General features: G+C 33.5%; 1 protein-coding gene across 1 annotated transcript in view; it reads right to left on the bottom strand.

Moving 5' to 3' along the window:
* DNAJC1 (DnaJ heat shock protein family (Hsp40) member C1) overlaps positions 1-18,807 on the bottom strand; it is a 106,259-nt gene that overhangs the window by 46,254 nt on the left and 41,198 nt on the right. The window contains exons 3-7 of the mRNA XM_071735077.1: positions 18,546-18,592; positions 12,698-12,863; positions 11,572-11,669; positions 10,451-10,544; positions 914-1,004 (exon numbers count right to left, since the gene is read on the bottom strand). Coding sequence (XP_071591178.1) covers positions 914-1,004; positions 10,451-10,544; positions 11,572-11,669; positions 12,698-12,863; positions 18,546-18,592 — 496 coding nt within the window. The remainder of the gene's footprint in view (positions 1-913; positions 1,005-10,450; positions 10,545-11,571; positions 11,670-12,697; positions 12,864-18,545; positions 18,593-18,807) is intronic.

The raw sequence follows: 18,807 nt of genomic DNA, 5'->3' as shown, positions 1-18,807 counted from the left end.
GATTCAGCTACAGATAAATTAGAAATTATTGCTGAAACTGGATCTCTTTGATGATTTTACAAAACAAAGCTATTTTGTAAATATAAACAACGTTGCTGTATTTTATTTTAAGTGCCTCAAGACTTACGCATACTCAGCAAATTATTATAGGACAATCAATGCACTTGTCAGAATAAAGCAACTTAAAAGCATGCACTTAAGTACAGTAAATAAAGGAAGCACACCCATACAAACACAGAAAAAACTTTTAAAATTGTCCTAAGTGGGTAGGCATAAATGTTCTTAAAAGCAAGTAACTTTAAGAAGGAAAAAAAAAAGTCACCTATAATTATTCTGAATACCTTATGAAGGGAAATGTTAATTGCCTTCTCTGGTCTATTATAAGAGTGTAAAGACTTTAAGGCATTTACTTCAACAACAGCATGATTCCAAAGTCTGCATCTTCTGGAAATTCATATTATGTTCAATTTCTATCATAAAAATCAACTGGATACGCACAAAAGAAGTATTCAACATATTTTTAAAAAATATTTACAGAGATACAAAATATTGACAAGAACATTAAAGAGAACATTAATGAGAATACAAGAATGCTCAGAACACAAGAGGTCACTTCTGAAAATGTATATTTCAAGGTCTATACATTTGACATTTCCCTCTCCTGTAAAGCAACATTTCTAGTAAATTATGCTTTTGTTGCTACTATGTAACTATCACCTGAATTTTGTGTTTTTATAGGAACAAAGCAGCCTACTGCAAAATCAAGTAACAAACTTAAGAGCATATTTAACAGCAGTACAGAAATACACACAGCACATTTTAGAAGATTATTAAAATGTGTGTTCACATACATCCCATGTAATAGGTATATCATATTACATCTTTGTTTATTAAGACAGTGATAAAAACTCACTCTGAAGTGTTTCAAGTTCAGCCTTAGCCAGGGCATCTTCTTTCGCCTTCATTTTTGTTTCTTTATATTCTACATATAATTGTCTGGCATCCTTTAAGAAAATGTTGCAATGGCATTAGCATCCTTATACAAACAAGTTATTGCAATGGCTGTGTTTTAAGTTCTCAATTAACCTTGCAAAAAAAATTAAGATACATTTGTTTCCTGGAGCTACAGCAATTTCCAGTATAGAAATTATTTGTTCAGAATGTAGAATATTTGTGTAACAAAGGTTCAAATGTAATAGCTTTGATATTACAGACTATCATGCTCATTGACAATCTGAAAATCAAGAGTTAGAAAAACATTTCTGATCACTACCTAGAGCTCTGTAAGAGAACATTTACCCACTTTGCTCACATCAGCAATCTGGAAGTTCAAGGAAGAAAGAAAAGTTTTTAATTAGAGTAGTGTGTGCAGGGACAACCTAAGGCAATTGCTAGGCAGCAGTCCTCTTAGTGTGAACTCATTATGGTAACACAAACTGCATGTTCCAAAACCCAACGTGTTCCCCTCCCTTTTCTTTTGTGGGGTTTCTGGGGGTTTTGTTTTGAGGTTTTTTATTTTTTTCAAACCAACTTTTACACTGTAATTAAAGTGTTGAAAATATAAAGTTTTTTCTTCGCATGCTAGATTAGACTCTAATCTGAAACCTGTTTTGCAAATGTCCTTGCACAAATCTCACAATAAGTTATGCATTTCCAAAATCTGATGAAGTAGTAACTACAGATGTGCATTTTAAGATTTCCAATACGAACAACCAGGTTGCTGAAGACATATGGAGAGTTTTCTTACTCTCAACAGTTTAAGAGATTTCTATACTCATTCAAAAACAATGAATCTGTATCAGAAATGCTGAAATAGACAAATTATTATTTATCATTTCAAAGCATGCAGAACATCTACTGTGTTAAATCAAAATTAATTACAATATTAGAAAAACCTAATTTTAGTTCTTTATAGCAAGGAATAATTTTATTCTTATTACATTAACAATCTCACTTTTTACAAATAAAGGATGAATTAAATTGGTAATGTAGAATTTATTGTAAAACATCAGTAAATATTTTTATTATTTCAGCTATAATCCCATAAATTTGAACAAAACAGTTTCATTAAATACTAAATAGGACATATTAATATATTTTGAAAAGAAAAACTGAACTAAGCAATCATTATTGCTGCCTCCAGTGGTATAAGTCATCCAAAAATATTGCTTCTAGAAAATATCCTATGACACAGATTTTTTTTTTTTTTTTTGCATGAAAGTGGCATCTAACCCTTTGAAGATACTTGAGGGAGGTGGGACAACAGAGGACAAAATCATGACCCAGCTTTGAGCAGAACTTTGCAATGTTTTAGAGACAACTCATTGGTACAGGTCAGGGCACCAGAAGAACACCTCTGGCAAATTCCCATAAAAGACCTGTAAGGTTTCATCTCCTTCCAAAATAACTCTTACTCTCTGTCTTTATATTTGGGTACAGTAAATAAGAAGTTACATTTCTCTGCCAGGTTTATGTAGGAGATCAGACATAGAGATCACACATAAGAAATTTTGAAGACTTTAGATAACTTCTTGCTGCTGGAACACAGAAGATGAGAGCATCACACCAAGTTATGGTTTTGGGGACAGGGGGTTTATGGTCTTTAGTAGAATTGTGGCTAAAAAACACGTGTGGGTACAGGAGGGCTACCACTAACAGCAGGTAGGATGGTTTAGAGGAAACATACTCAGTTTCTACATTATAACACTGAATGACAAAATTAGAATCAGCACTGGTTCTCACTTTTTAGTTCATCTGAAATGTAAGTTCCCTATCATATATGAAAACTTTACTTCTACTCTCCAGACACTGACCATTTGCATCATTAAGAAACAAACAGCCAGAAATGTAGCAGTTAGCTTCTGCTGGAAGTTTGAGGCATTCAGGTCGCATGCATAAGCAAGACTCAGAAATACTGATATACAAAATACACTTCTGGCTTAAGACTATGATTCCAAAATGGCTACAATTAACTGGCATTTAAATTTAACCCATTTGACACTGAAAGCCAATATTTGATGCTAAATTCTGGTGTAAAATCCATTATTGCTTGTGGGATCTCCAGACAGCAGGCACTAGGGGGTAACTGTCAATCTCTCCAGCATGTCAATCACAAAACAATTGGAACTGTGGCTCAGATGAAAATGAGACACAATAGCTGAACAACAAAGAAAACTAGTCCGAAGCACACACATGAAATTTAGTACTATTGCTGCTTCAGAGATATATAATGGACTATCACTGCAAATGGAGTAATATCTGGGTAGCAAAGGCAAAACTAGCCTTTTATCTTATTAATTACGGTTTATTATGACTGATACCATAATCACAAAAAAGGGGAGACTGCACATTTTGAGGAACGCATAAATGCGCACACATGGAAAGGAGAGGGGGAAAAACCCCCAAACCAATAAACAAAAAATTAAGCAAAATGGAGCTAAGATCTGAAAATCAAATTCTTCCCATAAAAGCGTTAAGAAATGACTCTACAGGTTGTAAAGTGAAATTAATGCCTGCGTAAAGATTTTAGCCACAGACACAAACTATACAGGTGCAGATTTTGTAAGTCAAAATGAAACAGTGGGAAACAGTTTAAAATAAGGAGTTCTCTAAATAAGATTTCTGCCTTAACATAAATAAACACATTTCAATTTACTCCTTATTAGTTTTCAACTGTATCAGCATAAAGAGGAATACTGGTTTCCAAGTATATTCAGTCTTGGTAGTAAGATTATTTCATAATAAATTTATGCAAATTTTGTTCCCAATTCTTCCTTTTCCAAAGTGATAAAATTAAGCAGTCATTTTGCCTCCATACATTTTAGGGCCCTAAAAGCACTGATAAAGATAGAGCCTATTCCAACCTAATTTTCCCTACAACTCAAAACAATTTTTTTTGAGAATTTTTTCCCAAACAGCTCAAAATATGTGCAACATCAGAATTTTACACCTGCTGTATACTTCACCTTCAATAGGAAAAAGACGTAAGAAAAGCAACATTTTTCCCCTTCTTGGGGTAGAAAAAGACAGAAGAAAGAGACAAACACAAAGCTTGGAACTGTTCTAACTAAAAGTTCGAGCTTACCTAATGAGAAATACTTCGTTCTCATTTCAAGGAGTTTGAGAATGCAATACATTACTTTTCTTTACCATCAAAAGTCAGTAACATGCACGCAGTTAAGCAAAAAGAATAATGAAGATGGATAATATATGCTGGCTTATTATGTTCTGATTACAAATAAACACTTTCCCAAAAGGAACTGAATGAAAAAAGCATGTATTAAAAATATAAAATTCTTCTTTTAGTATTTCTAAATTATATTTCAAGTCGTATGTGTAGGAATTTCCAGTTATTAATGATAAAAATATAAATAGGATACTGTCATATTTAACAAAAATTAAGCTTTGTGAAAAAAAAAAAAAAGACAAATGCTTCATTAACAAATTTTCACTATTTTAACTACACTTAAGAACCAAAAATAACTAAAAATTCTAGCATTTTCAGTTCCTCTTTATATCAATATCATCTAATACCAATAAGCTTGAGACTGCCAAGACAAAGCTACATTTTAGTTATGCAGGAATACAGAAAATCTTGATACTGGACTTAAGGGGTTTCTTTGGCTCTTTGAGGGTTTTGGGTTGGGAGATTTGGTTAGGAGTTTTTCATGGGTTTTTTTGCTTTTTATTTTGCTTTGGCTTGTTTAGCATTTGTTTTTAAACCAAGAGTTAAGAGTATTTATTTAAACTGTACTGACTCTGGCACTACAAGCTTCAGTTCTGAGTATGACAGCCACTTCAGCCTCTCCTTGACTTTTGGGGAGGTGATGAAGTCTTGTTGGTTTGTTTGCTTTGCAAGTTGTTTTTGTTTTTTCCTCCAATTAATCTTCCTGGCTTTCTCGACTGCCTCAGAAGGACAAGAGATGAGAAAAAGTAAGGCAAACATTGGAAACTGCTTGGTGTAATTTGCCTTACAGATTTTGATACTGTAAGATTTTGATCAGCTTCACGTCTTACTTCTCTGTGTAAGTGGACCATGTGCATTCACTCAATTTACTCAAGTTAAACTTTCCCACAAGCATTCCTCAAATGGGTATACAGAAATAACTTTCTTTGCATTGGTTCTTATTAAATCAACCTATAATCTAAAGAAAAATACTTGTATTAAACTCTTGAACTAATTTTTTCTGAGTATAGTTTTCTTGAACTAGTACAAAAACCAGAGAAAAGTGTCAAATTAAAATAACTGAAACATCTGACCTTCAGTTTGCTATTTCTACACAATAAAAATGCCAGCCATTATACCACAGCAAAAACACTCTTCTAATGGGTTTGTAAACTAGTCATTACCAACACGTTCCAGTAAGAAATAATGTAAAAAAAAGCTAAAGATTATGATTTATATTTGTCATTTTTACATGTTAGCTCAAAGGCAAACTAGCAAATAAGTAGGAATTGCTTTACTTCCTTCTTTATAATCAGAAAATCATGCTTTGACCTTGGAATAATACCCAGTGTGGCCAAGCTCTTCAGCTGTGTGTAGCCTGTGGGCAGTAGAAGCATCCTTCCCAAGCCTCCAATGCACTGCTGCCCAGGAGCAGGCTGTGATGCTGCAGTACCTGCTGGATATTCCATATCCACAGTGCTGAAATGAAGGCAGCCAGAAGGGGAAACTGAGGCCCATATTGCCAGGTCTCCCTGGGACCCATTCGCATGCTCTGAAGCCTCATATCACAACAGAAAAGTACAATTAATTGAGAGCCAGGATGGCCTTGTACACAGAAGCTACTCTTGGAGCTATGCTCCTCTATCATGAATGCTGGGAGTTGCAGACATACAGTGAGTGATTTGAAGGAAAGCAAAACTGGCTGCCACAGAGAAACAGACAACCAAAGGTAAATTTCTTTAGTATCTTACATTTACCTACAACTTTTACTATGCAGGAAAGCACATTTTGTCTCCAGAGCCTCACAGTACCCTGTTGAATGCAAATTATTTTTGCTCACTTGCATGCACCCAGAATACTTGTTTTACCATCCGCTTTCCTCTGACTTGCTTCTAAGCTTCTAATTGACCTCAGGGTCAAGAGCTTCATCCCTACTTTGGTTCTTCCAACAGCTGTGAAATAGCAAGAAACAGAGCAAATGGGCAATCACTCGTGCCACACATCCTGCAATTACTGGCTCCCCACAACTTAAGAGCAACATTGATGCTGTACAGTAAGTTGGAACACATCAAAACCCTATAAAGCTATGAATTAAAGTGATACTTAACCTTACTGACTAGAATAAATGCCTTTGAAAAAATATACTTTTAAGGTATATGTTAAATAAAATTTTATTTTCATCTTGCATTATGATTTTATATATAGTCATACACAAAGACAAAAATAACCTATGCAAATATTTGCTGACCTGATCACATCTTGCTTAAAAGCTATTTTTGCCAAAGGAGATGCCCTGCTGGCAAAGCCTCTTGAGTTTAACAACACATTGCCAATCCATTTAAGATGAAAACCGAACCATCTCTAAACAGGTGTTGAAACGTAATCACGAATTAAAAGAAAACTTGAGGAAAAAAATGCCAAGAAATTAAACACCTCTGGGTCACCAGTTTGAATCTATTCCAGGCTACTAAATCAGCTACAGTAATTACCATCTGGTAGTCTACATAAAAATAAATTACTGGCCTTTTTGTTTTAATTCACTTCATGCTACACAAAGGTCTTTATAAGCAGAAGTTTTAATTGTAATTGAAAGCTGTGTTAATAATTTCACTAGGTTATACCCAGTGCAACTACACATTGAGCCTCATCTGCCTTCCCTCTTATTATAGGCAAGCCACCAGTTCTTCCACCAGCTCAGTGCTGGGGTGTATGTGCTACACCTACGCTGTTAGAGATAGAAGATAAAAGGAAACTGTTTTCCTAACAAGAATCCATTTCTGTCTGAAACAAAAGAAAAATGCTTTCTGCTTCATTACACTCAGGACAACAGCAGGCTCGTAATTTAACTAATGAAAAAAATTAATCCTGGTGCTGACTGGCATTAATGAAGATGGTATAAAAATAAAGACATTCATTGCTAAGCTCCACCACATCAAGGTGGAGAAACAGTAGTTGACAGGAATACTAACTCTTCAGTTTTCTGAGGTAAATATTTTGTGAAGAATAATTAACAATATTTTTAAGAAAGATGACTAAGTTGTATGTCTGCACATCCGAAGAAAAAACTCTAGTCAGCTGTTCTGGGAATAAACTTCAATTTGCCTATGATGGTTTTGCCACAAAGTACACTTAACTCAGGTATCTGTTCTGTATTACATTAATCTTTTAAACTTAAACTCTTTCACACTGTATTTATTTCTTTGTAAGAACAATTTTCAGTTCCAATAAACATTTTAATTGAATTTGGTTTCCTTTATTTTTTCTTCTTATTTATTTAGAAAAATATATAGCCTTCTTCCAGGTCATTCCATGAATCACTAAACTATAAATGACCTTAGAAACAATTTCCATTCTTCTATCTTTTTCTTGAGCTTACATTATAAGAATTAAACTGGTAATAGCCAATGTAATTTACACTCCACTTAATGTTTCTTTCACAGCACAGATAATTTGATTTATGATACCCTGTATATATTTTTTCCCTTTCTATCTTCAAACAAGCTTAAACATGCTGTTTTCAATCCCAAATTTAAGTAAACTAAATGCTTGGATATAAAAAACTATGCAGTCTCTCTCAAAATACAATTGTCAACAGTTTAAAAAAAAAACAATCATCTTTTGGTTTCTCTTATCCTCCTCTCTCATTTTTCAGTTTCTCTCATCCTCCTCTTACTCATTTTTCTTCCAGTTTCTTGACATAAAATGCAGACTACGATAAAATGGCATAGGCCATCACAAGGGCATGCAAACAAAGCATTTTTCTTCAGTAAAGGCCCACCTTAATTATTTTAAGTGCCTCCTTCTGAAATCTGACATTTTGAAGGAGGAGGGGAAGTAGAAGACAGACACTCAATTGGATAAATGAGACCCAGGCATGGGCAGAAGCTCAGCAACCTGAATCCTCAGACAGCTGTTTTAAGTAGAATATTCACATTAACTAATAAGGGGAGAAATGGATGGTAGATATAAGGAATCAGTACAAGAAGTGGCAAAGTTTAAAAATGACCTCTCCATGTGGCTTTTGTGTGGTGTTTTTTTTTTTTTTCCTTGGGTTTTGTTTTGTTTACCATGAAATTTCCTTGAGGAAGAACTTGTATATTCAGGTAGATGGTTTTGTTTCCTTAACTTGAGGAAGCAGTTTAGCATTTCACTGAGAGAGCTTTGAAAAACTCAGTGGTAGAAGAAATTTAGTTAAAAATGTTGCTAACTTTTACCCTTTTCTGTCCCAAAACGGGTTTTAGGGTTTTGGGTTTTTTTTAATTTTTAATGCGATTTTAAAAGTTTAAAATCTAAAATTGCATTAGTTGCAGATAAATTGCAGCTAACTTTGAAAACAACTTCTTGACCCTTAAATGACACATGAAATAATTTAGATTAATTCAATAAACAACTAAAATCTGTAGCACTTAAGTAACTTGCATGCACAACTAGCATATATAATGCTACCCTGTATCTGTAGGAATCTTCCAGATAAGATGCCCCAGTGATTCTGCTTATACTAAAAGCCTGAAATATTCTGAAATCTCAAGCCTATGTTAGAGTATTATTGAAAAGTTCTTATATTAAAAAAAGGATCTCTATACCAGGATAAAATAATGTAAGTCCAGCTATTTTTTTCTGCAATGTGTTGGTAATCATAGCTAAGGCAGAACTTGCTAAAACCACAACAGAACTCAAAAAGGGCCCAGAGGTCTCTCTGCACTGCTACCTGCAATGTGGAAGGTTTATCTTTTGCATTGTCAGTTCAGAAAACACCTCCAACATGAAGTCAGTGTTCCTCTTACTCTCTTCAATGATTAAAGAAATATTAGCTTTTCCTGTTAATTAATAAGCTATAGTAACTAATTTCAGGAACCTGAAGTCCTAAGTATTATTAATATTGAAGATCACTTATATTTTATTGCATTTTAATTTACAACATCTGCAGGCCATCTTAAACAACAAGAAAACAAACCCTGGAGCTAAGCAGTGGTGTAACTTCCATATGGGACAATTTACTCTAGAAGCCCATCTCTACCCTTTTTCCTTGCTCCAAAGCCTTCCAGCTCTGAATTCTGCTACAGCTTGATTCTCCAGCCACCAAATCCCTGCTTGCTGTTTTCCGGTTTTCTGGAACTTATTGGATAGCTTTTTTCCTGCTACCATTAATTTAATGGGTTTTAAATCCACAGCAAGTGATACTGGCTAGGTATCTACTGAACATAAACCATCACTTTTGTTGTATTCATTTTTTAATGCCTATTCTGGCAGACACTGGAGCTGCTTTGTTAACAGAAAATATGGAATCTGTTACACTGACTTCTTAACAGATTCTCTTAAAATCATAAAAATGAGAAAACTCTATCTTAGGAAGATGTCCTAGTTATAAATTCTTCAGTAATCTAACTATATTCTGTAATATTTTTAATATTTTGCAATTAAGGTAAAACACAGAAATTGAAACATAAACGGTATGAGGTGTTCAGAGTTATCATTCAATATTTCTGTAAACCTAAATATTTCTGTCCACCTTCCATTCCCTGATCGAGTCACTCATTAGCAGTGAAAAGCTAATTAAAACCAAATGGGTGCATTAAAGGGTAATGAAAAGAGCATGTGATATTAAAAAAGTTATTTGATAACTGCTCTGACAATACTTACACTGCATGAATATCAGGTAGATTTTACAGTTTAGATTAAAAAACGACAGCTATGGGTACAGCTGCCACATTTATGCTTATAAATTACAATCATACCTTTGCTACTTTATCTCAGTAACTTCAGCCATGAATGTCTATCATTACCCAGGGATTGAAAAAAACAAAAACAAACGCTCAATCACAAAAAGACATTTCATCGCTCCCCCAAATTTAAATAATATAGTAATATTTGCTATGAAAATGTAGCATTTGCCTATGTGAAATAAAAGTATTTTCATTAAAAGACTGCTTAAAAGATATTGCTATGCCTAATTAGATGTAGATGTATGTATGTGTGTGTGTGTGTGTGTGTGTGTATATATATATATATGTATTTTTATATACACACGCATAATATCATCCCTCTCCCATAATTTGTTCTTATAGTTTTGCCTAGCAGAAAACTGCTGCTGGATTCCCTAGCACATTTAGATTAATATATATTTAAAATATATTTTGATGAACTTATGATAATAGATTTGCCTACAAAGAGTGTTTTATATATATGGGATGTGCTTGAGAGAGTAAGAACAAGTGCTACACATCCGATTATGCATAATAACACAAGAAAAATAAAGAAATATAAACTTAAAATCATTGCTATTACCTGGAACAGCTGAGGTAAAGCTTTCACAGTGAGACAGAACCATATTCCCAGCTTGCATGGAAGTAAGTCGTGCCACTGTGGTTTGTCCAGCACTCTGCAATCAAATACAATTTTAAGTTTTTCATCACTGCCACACAATTGCAAAGTCAGAACTTTCTGACTATCCTCTGAGGTGATTAGCACCTGTCAACTCCTCTAGTATTATATAGTTACACACTTTTAAAGATACATGTTGAATATTTAATTCAAAATATCTAACAGCTAACTTCTATTATCACTACGTTTTAATCTCTTAAAAAGGGCTTTTCTTCCAGAAAATAAATACATAAGCCACATAATTGTTTCAGTTTAAAAATATCCTGAACTGAAAAAAACCTCAAGCCTCAACCAAGTGTTCACAAGTGCTGACAACCAGATATGAAGACTGTAGCATAAACAAAACAATACATAAAAATTAATGTCATTTGCAGTTCACTGGAGCATTACTCACTGATGTCATCAGGAAAGACAACAGGCAGAATGGTCTCTGATCTCCATCCCGCATTGATCCAGTTCATGCCCTTGCTGTGTGAACTATTTAAACCCTTTATTTCTTTCTATGAATCAATAGAAGAAATGGTGGTATCTTTTGGTCCTGAAAGTCACTACTACTTCCCTATGTGTTTCTTAACAATGGTGTTAGAAGCCTTTACCAACACGCTTGTTTTTAAGTTAATCAGATAAAAGCATCAGACAAACATTGAAACCCCTTAAGAACTGTTTGCTTGGTATGGTAATAAACTAAATCTTAAATAAATTGTTATCAATGGCAAAAGTGTTCAAAGATGGAGAAAGTTGTAAAATTTTTGAAAATCAATTTATAGACATAGCACCAGATACCATTAACTGTCTTAATCTCTCCCTTATTGTTCATCTGCTGAATAAACACCATGTATTTACTTAGAAACCAAAACCTGAAAACACATTTACATTGGCACACTTTGTATTAGCAATGGCTGTTAGTACAAATACAGTTACTTTTGTCACAAAATACTCCAGAGATGCCAGGAGAAAACTACAGAACTGAACCAGTAGCTGATAATATATTTTAAAATGCAGAAAACAAGCCAGTTCCTTCTCACCTTTCATTTTTGTCCAGAGCAGCAAGTTTGGCTTCGTCTGTACTCCTGCTGCCTGTTTTTTTCTTCTTCTCCCTTTTTTTTCTGCTAAGCAGTTCATCCTTGATGTAGAAAGAACTACAGTTACAGGTTATCATTAACATGTAAACCACAAATGTTACTGGGACTCTTGTGTGAAGGCTAAGCAGCAGAGTAGCATTTATGCAAATGTATCTAGGGGTCCTACATGATTAAGTAAAATGATCTATCCTAACAATAACTGTTGCCATGGCATCCAGTCTTTAAACACACATGAAGTCCAGTTCTGTCACTCATGTGTATCTCCATAGCAATCAAAGTTTTCTAAGAGGAGAAAGCATTCAACTTGCCTCCTTTCTCATTCATCAACTTCAATAATGCAGTGGAAAATAAAAAAAAAGTAAATAGATGCTAATGTATGAATATTTTTCAAGTTATGCTTAGGTTTTTTTCTAGTCTAAGTGCAATAGATTTTTATATGACAAAAAAAATTATCAAAATAATGTGGCTTATGGTGCTCAGCAATGCCTGTCCTGCTAACAAATACCTCCCCTCAAAAAAAACCCCCGAAAAACACCAAAAAAAAGCCACCCCAGAACTCCCCCCAAAAGGAAAACAAGCCTAACAAGCCTCCCCCCACCCCCACCCCCCCAAAAAAACCCCAAAAAACCAACAAAATCCCCAAACGAAGAAAAGCACTTAGCTAGGAACAAAGGCAAAGCAAGTATGACTTTTAAATGGATAAAACTGATTATTTTAAACATTTAGGAAAACCATAGACCTGACTACAGCAGCATATGATCTTGTGTCAACAAGATGATAGAAAAGCTTTTATTCTCCCTCTTCTTTCCAGTTAAAAACCAAGAAACCATCTCTTTCTATTTCATTACCAATTCTAGAAAATAAAGTATTTTATCTTACTAATTCTGATATGTTGATTATCTCATTCTATAATTATCACCAGTTAATAGTTAATATATAATCATCTTAAATTATGAAAAATCCAAATTCAAAACAGGGGAAGTGGTAGAGATCACTATGATATGCAAAACTTCAGTAGGAAATTCAATACTAATAATTGAAGCAAGTTTGATTTATTACCAATACTTACCAGCTGTTTTTCCAGGTAGATTGACCAAACCACAGCATAATGACCTACTGTGAGTATAATGAACAAGAGTAATGCCAGCTCAGCATTGCTCATTTTTCTCACCCGCCTGTAGTAGAATACAGGCTGTCGCCAATCTGGAAGTCCATTGATCAGAATATCATCATACCTACAGTAGCAAATATAACAGGCTTTCATGGAGAGCTAAAAATTAAGTAAGAAAAACCATCCAATTTTTAGAACAAAACAAATTATAATCCACAGACCGCTTGAAAAATACACACACAAAAGATCATTCAGTAATCTAATTTTTTGAGTAATGCCTTGTTCTGTCAGTTGCTAGGCTTGAATTTGGAAACAAAATAGAATCTAGAACTAAATGCTGGAGAAATGTATCGAGTCTTTTGATGGAAAAAAAAAAAAAGTTGACTGCTCCTACAACAACCCTCTCCCAGTTTGTTCATGTCTGAAAGAGCAGGCTTGTAGAAATATAGATGTGTTCTACCTGCTCAGTAATCAGTGGGCAAGTCTCTATGATAGGAGTAAACAACAAACAATGAACTTCTAAATAGGTAGCAGAGAACAAAATTCTCAAAGGCTATAAACATTTTTTTTTTCTTTTACAAATTAAAAGCAGAAGTGTTGGGGGGAAGAGAAAGGTGTATTTCCTTCCGTTTTGTCCTTTAGGCAAATATGTAAACATCAACATGTAAAAATGCTGCCAGACTTAACAAACATTCTGTGTCAAATATGAATTTAAGTTAAAGCCTTGATTTCATTGTTAGAAAACAAAGTTCACTACCGCTAGACAATTTTGATTTTTTGTTTGAAAAGCTGTCTCTAAAATCAATCTATTTTATAATGGTTGAATTTTCCTAATACTACTGACTGTACAGAAACCTCTTTACAACTACGTCAGTTTTTCTTCACATCAGTGTCTTGAAATATCTCAGTGTGTCTGGGGTCTTTTATTTACAGTCTGTTACCAACAATTTTAAAATAAACAAACCACAGATAAGCAAAACAGATTTTTTCTATTTGTTAAGAGTAAATTTTCAAACAAAAATCTCTACAGTAAGCTCAAAAACCTGTATGTTCAAGATGCACAACCTGTTAATCTTAAATTGAACACAACTCATTAAATATTCTAATCACACCGTTCCCAGAATTAAATCTGCACTGAAAGGCCTAATTTGGTGCAACACATTGACCAAAATATTTTAATTAAAAATATTCTGAGTTAGTCGCAGGCCTAATTACAGGAATAGAAATAGGGCCTATATTGTCATGCAGGTCAGTAGAACTCAGTAGTAGGTTTTTCTCAAGTAAATTGACCGATCCAAGAATAATAGCGCAGCTGCTAAACTGCCAGTCTTGACATGTAAATCAATTTAAATGCAACAACTGCAGTAGCTACTTTGATAGTTATTAAATTGATACCTCAGAGATGTACTAAAAAAAAATTTCCCCAAGCAAATTTATTTTTTAAAAATAGAAAAAAAGGAAATGGCTTTCAATTTAAAAATACACTTTAACTCAGTACGTCTCGAAGAGCTGACTTCTGATAAAACATGTTCTGATAAAGCAAGTAAGCACCTTTATTTCTATGCAAAAGATTTACCACCTCAGTATTCTGCAGTGTTCTGAATGCAACCAGAGGTAAAATTCGTATTACAAAATTCTAGCTTCCATGAGCATTGTTAGAACACTAAGATAAATATCCACTATTATAAAATCTGAATTAACAACTTGTTTCAAGTAAGTCAGAATAAATTACTTACTGGTGCTCTAACACAAACTCTGTTCAGAAAAACTCCTTAGTATGTTATTTCAAAATTTCTACTTAACTTCCTATTTAAATAGAAGCTTTAGCATTTACGAAACAATCATGCTTTTGCCACATATTACTCAGAAAATAATATTTTGGAAAAAAACACTTAAAAATTAATTAGGTTCATAACAAGATTACACAAAGGATGCTTGTTCTTTAAAACCTTCAAAGAAACATTTAGAATAAAAAAAAAATAAATTAACACTACTATAACTTTATTAAGTATTTGCCTTTCTTATACACTAAGGCTCGGTTAATTGATGTACTAAAAATGTGGCAACTGATTAAATAAGGTCCATATATGCTAATGGTAACAATATAGTAATAAGTAAAGCAAGACTGCAAACTAACATTTGGCAACCATGTTCTACTATAAATTATCTGTTAAGAAAAAAATAAAGACAGCAGAGTCTCTTGCATTAAACACTTTAAACAGCACTCTGTATTTACCAGACTATGTCCGCTGTTCTGAACAACAGCCTCCAAGGATTAAGCCTCAGAATCAATGCTCTATTGATTTTACTATCAATGAGCATTATGGCTCACAGGACTGGCCATTTTAAGGGAAGATAGCTTCTATTATAACCCACTTTTTAGAAAATATACTGTTAAAAGATAAATCACTGCTTTCAATAGTAATTAAGCTCAGTATTTGAAAAATAAAGATATCAATGATTTTTAGGTTTTCAACTGGAAAATGAACCTTCTGGTACTCAGAAGCTTCCCGTAATTTTTAAGGCTTGATTTCCAAATTTAGGATGTGGTTTAACTGAAAGCAAGTTTCTCATTAAAGAATTTCTTTATAGAAATCTATACTGACTATGACAGATAGTTAATCCATGTAGATCAAGAAAGACATTCAAAATTTAATTACAAAGCCTCCTTTTAGTAACCTACATTAATTTTTCCTCCATTAGAAAAAAAAAAAAAAAAGGGAAAAGAAAAAAATCAAGCTGAAAGGGAAAAATACATCTGCAGTATTTTTTCCTCAAACACACACACAGAATGCAGCAAATGTCTGAAACGGGTAAGCCTGCCAGTTGTCTCTGAAATGTGGAAGTCAGCAAGCTAAAAAATCCCAAAGCATCGTTACAGAAACAAGAAAACCCCCCAAAAAGATAAAATCCTCTGTTATAACTTAGTTCAAACCTTTATTTTAAAATTTAGGATTCTATACAACACCTGTTAGTCTTGTCCTAGCAAGTAACCGATTCCAAGATCATTAAACTGTCATTCTTCTGTAAAGTTGGATGAGTTTTTACAGCTCTTTTAGAATCAATTATATTGCAAGAAAAAAAAATCAATTTACTGTAGAGCTAATTACAGCATCATCTATTTTAATATTATTATAATTTACTTTTCCCCTTAAAAGGGCCACTGAATTTCATATTCCAAATAATTTCACAAATGTGATATACTTTATATACTATAATCATCAAATTAATGAGATCTGTTCTGAACTACAGGGAGACTGCACAGGCATTTTCTCATTTTGGGGACATTTTTCTCTCAAACTGTCAGAGACATCCACTGCAACATCAGCCAGTACAATTTCTATCTAAGAATACAGACATTCAATTAGAATGAGAGCTAAGATAAACACCTTTCTTAGTCTAAACAAGTATATCTTGATTCCTTTGCAAACATTTCCTCTAATCAAGCTCACATTGTTACAGAGGACAGGCCTGGAAGGTAAAAAAAGCTCCTTAAAATGGTAACAAACAATGAAATTAAAATCTAAGATTTTTGCCTAATTACAATTAATAGAATTGTGTTTAACGAGCTACTTTTTCATAAATTAAAAAGAATCAAAGGCTAACAAAATGTATCATCATCGAGTTGATTTAGCAATAAATACCCTCAAGTAAAATGTAATTCAGAAAATACACCTACCTCTACACACCATAACAGTGAAACTTTTCTGTGAAAGTTTACACACTGCATTCTGTATACAAAACAAAGTACTACTTCTGCTCCATGTATATTTAATTTTATCTTAACCACTGATACAGGAAACACTGTTGCATGTATCAGAATGTTTTGATTATTTGTGGAAGAGAAAAGTACTGACAATGTAATATTACTATAATCTGTAGTACTACCAACAATACTAGCATATTTCACATTCAATTATATAACTTCCTCAAAAAAAGCAAGCCACATTTTAATTATAAAACCCTCTATTATAATTTTCAGTAGAGGGAGTATATTTTAAGAAAGGCTTCTGCCATCAGATGGAGTAAAAATTCACTGATAAACATGAAAGTACAAAGGTTTTAGAAAAATAATTATATATAGCTGGCCAACACCTGCCTTTTCTAAATGCTGCCTATACACACACACAAAGAATTAACTCATTTTTGCTGTACAATTGCAAGAAACCTGTGAGTTACCTTGCAGAAGAAACAGTATCAGAGGGAGTAGCCCCAAGCACACTAAAGACTTTTTTCAAAGACTCACAACAGCAATGGCTTAAAGGGTGCAGGACAGACCACCCTCCTTTTACAAGCTCAGCTTAGAGTTTTATCATTATACTCTGATAATAGATCTGATCAATAAGGTTTTTCACAAATTAACAAGACCACATGTTATTTCTAAACTCTGTATATTATTTCCAGAAGATTCTCTGAAGGTAAACACTATTTAACCAACTACATATGCACTGTCAACCACTCACACACATTGTGCAAGAAAAATACAATGTTTTCTATGTACAAAACCAGTTCTAGACAGTGAGATCAATCTAAGATAGAACAATCTACTGCTGCTTTAATTTATTTGTAACTACTGTGCTGCACTAGTCAGCAATATTCTCACAAACAAGTTGGGTAGGTGAGTTGTATTCAGAATGCATAAAAAGTTTTTTAATCTTTACAAGCTACTGCACCACAGTCTCATGAAAAAAGCTGCTGTCACAGCTGTGAAGAAATTCCTAGAAGTTCCAATACCACAAATTGTATGTAAACAATGCTATAAACAAAAAGGTAAAAAAATTTTGGAGACAACTCACTTTTTGAGTGATCTGAAACCACTTACCCAACAACTTTATAAACTTGTCTTAAGTAGAACTTCACAATGCACTTCTGAGAGGTGAAATTAAAAAAAAATTCATGACATTTTCAAGTACATTTTCATGACACTTGAAGAGAGGATTATCAAAAAGTAGATAATCTGTACTATAAAACCTGGACTCCTGCCAAGACATCTACAGAGCCAAAAAACCCTTCAAGAAATGCCTCACGAAGCCCTGCTAAAGACCTGTAAACAGAAAGATGATTTACCAAAACTCCAACTTAAAAGCAAAACTTTCACTGGCCCAGTTTTCCAGATAATCATTAGTTTAAATGGACAGCCTCTCAAAAGAGAAATAAAAAAAGTTCCGAACAGTCTTCCTGAAAGCAGATCAGCCACAGGTTTTCAGCTCTTGATCCTATTCCCTTAAGGTACTGCTGGATCTGCTCCAGAAGCAGCAAGGACAACTATCAATTATCAAAAAAAATTTATGCTATGTAGATCAAAGTGTAATAATATTACAGAAAATACATCTGAAAGAAAAAGCAATTAACTAAGCAACAAGAAACAATGCTGAAGATGATACATATACACTGGAAATAACCCCTAAATATCATGAAACAAACCTCTCATTGATACAGTGAGATAGAAATGACAGTTGAATGGGTAAGTCACATTTACAACCACAGCTTTAATAAAAGAAGCAATGGTATCTGACACAACTCAAAGAGTGATATAATTCAGTGTTAAAAATATATTCCAAATAACATTTAGCTTTTAAAGTTCTTTCAAATACTAGTTTTAGAGGAAAATAACCCACATACCATGCAAAAATACACACCAGCTACCCCTCTAAGATATATGCAGTTCTTAATTAAGCAGCTACATAGTAATTACAAACTTAAATTATGCAAAAAGTAATCCAAAGAGTTTCAAGTAAGTCAAACAGGATTTCAATACATCACTGGTCTGAATACTTTATTTAAGAACCTTTGTAAATTAACTCACCTCTTTCTCCTTTCTTCATCCTTCAAAACCTCATAGATGGCCACCAACTAAAACAAAACCAAAAAAAGAAAAAAAAAAACACACAAAAGAGTTTACTTTAGGACTGAATTTATAGTTTGACTAGTAGTATTATTTTACATGTGCTAACTAATGCCCTTAGCTAGTTTCCACTTTTCCCTGCAACACTAAGTAACATGTTCATATGCAAAGTATTATCAGATACACAGATTATTTGCATAGAATGCAAAACATTTAAGAGTGT

This window comes from Heliangelus exortis, chromosome 2, assembly GCF_036169615.1.
Source record: "Heliangelus exortis chromosome 2, bHelExo1.hap1, whole genome shotgun sequence".
Classification (NCBI taxonomy): Eukaryota; Metazoa; Chordata; class Aves; order Apodiformes; family Trochilidae; genus Heliangelus; species Heliangelus exortis.
The sequence above is the reverse complement of the archived record's forward strand: the minus strand, read 5'-3'. Positions and strand labels throughout refer to the sequence as shown.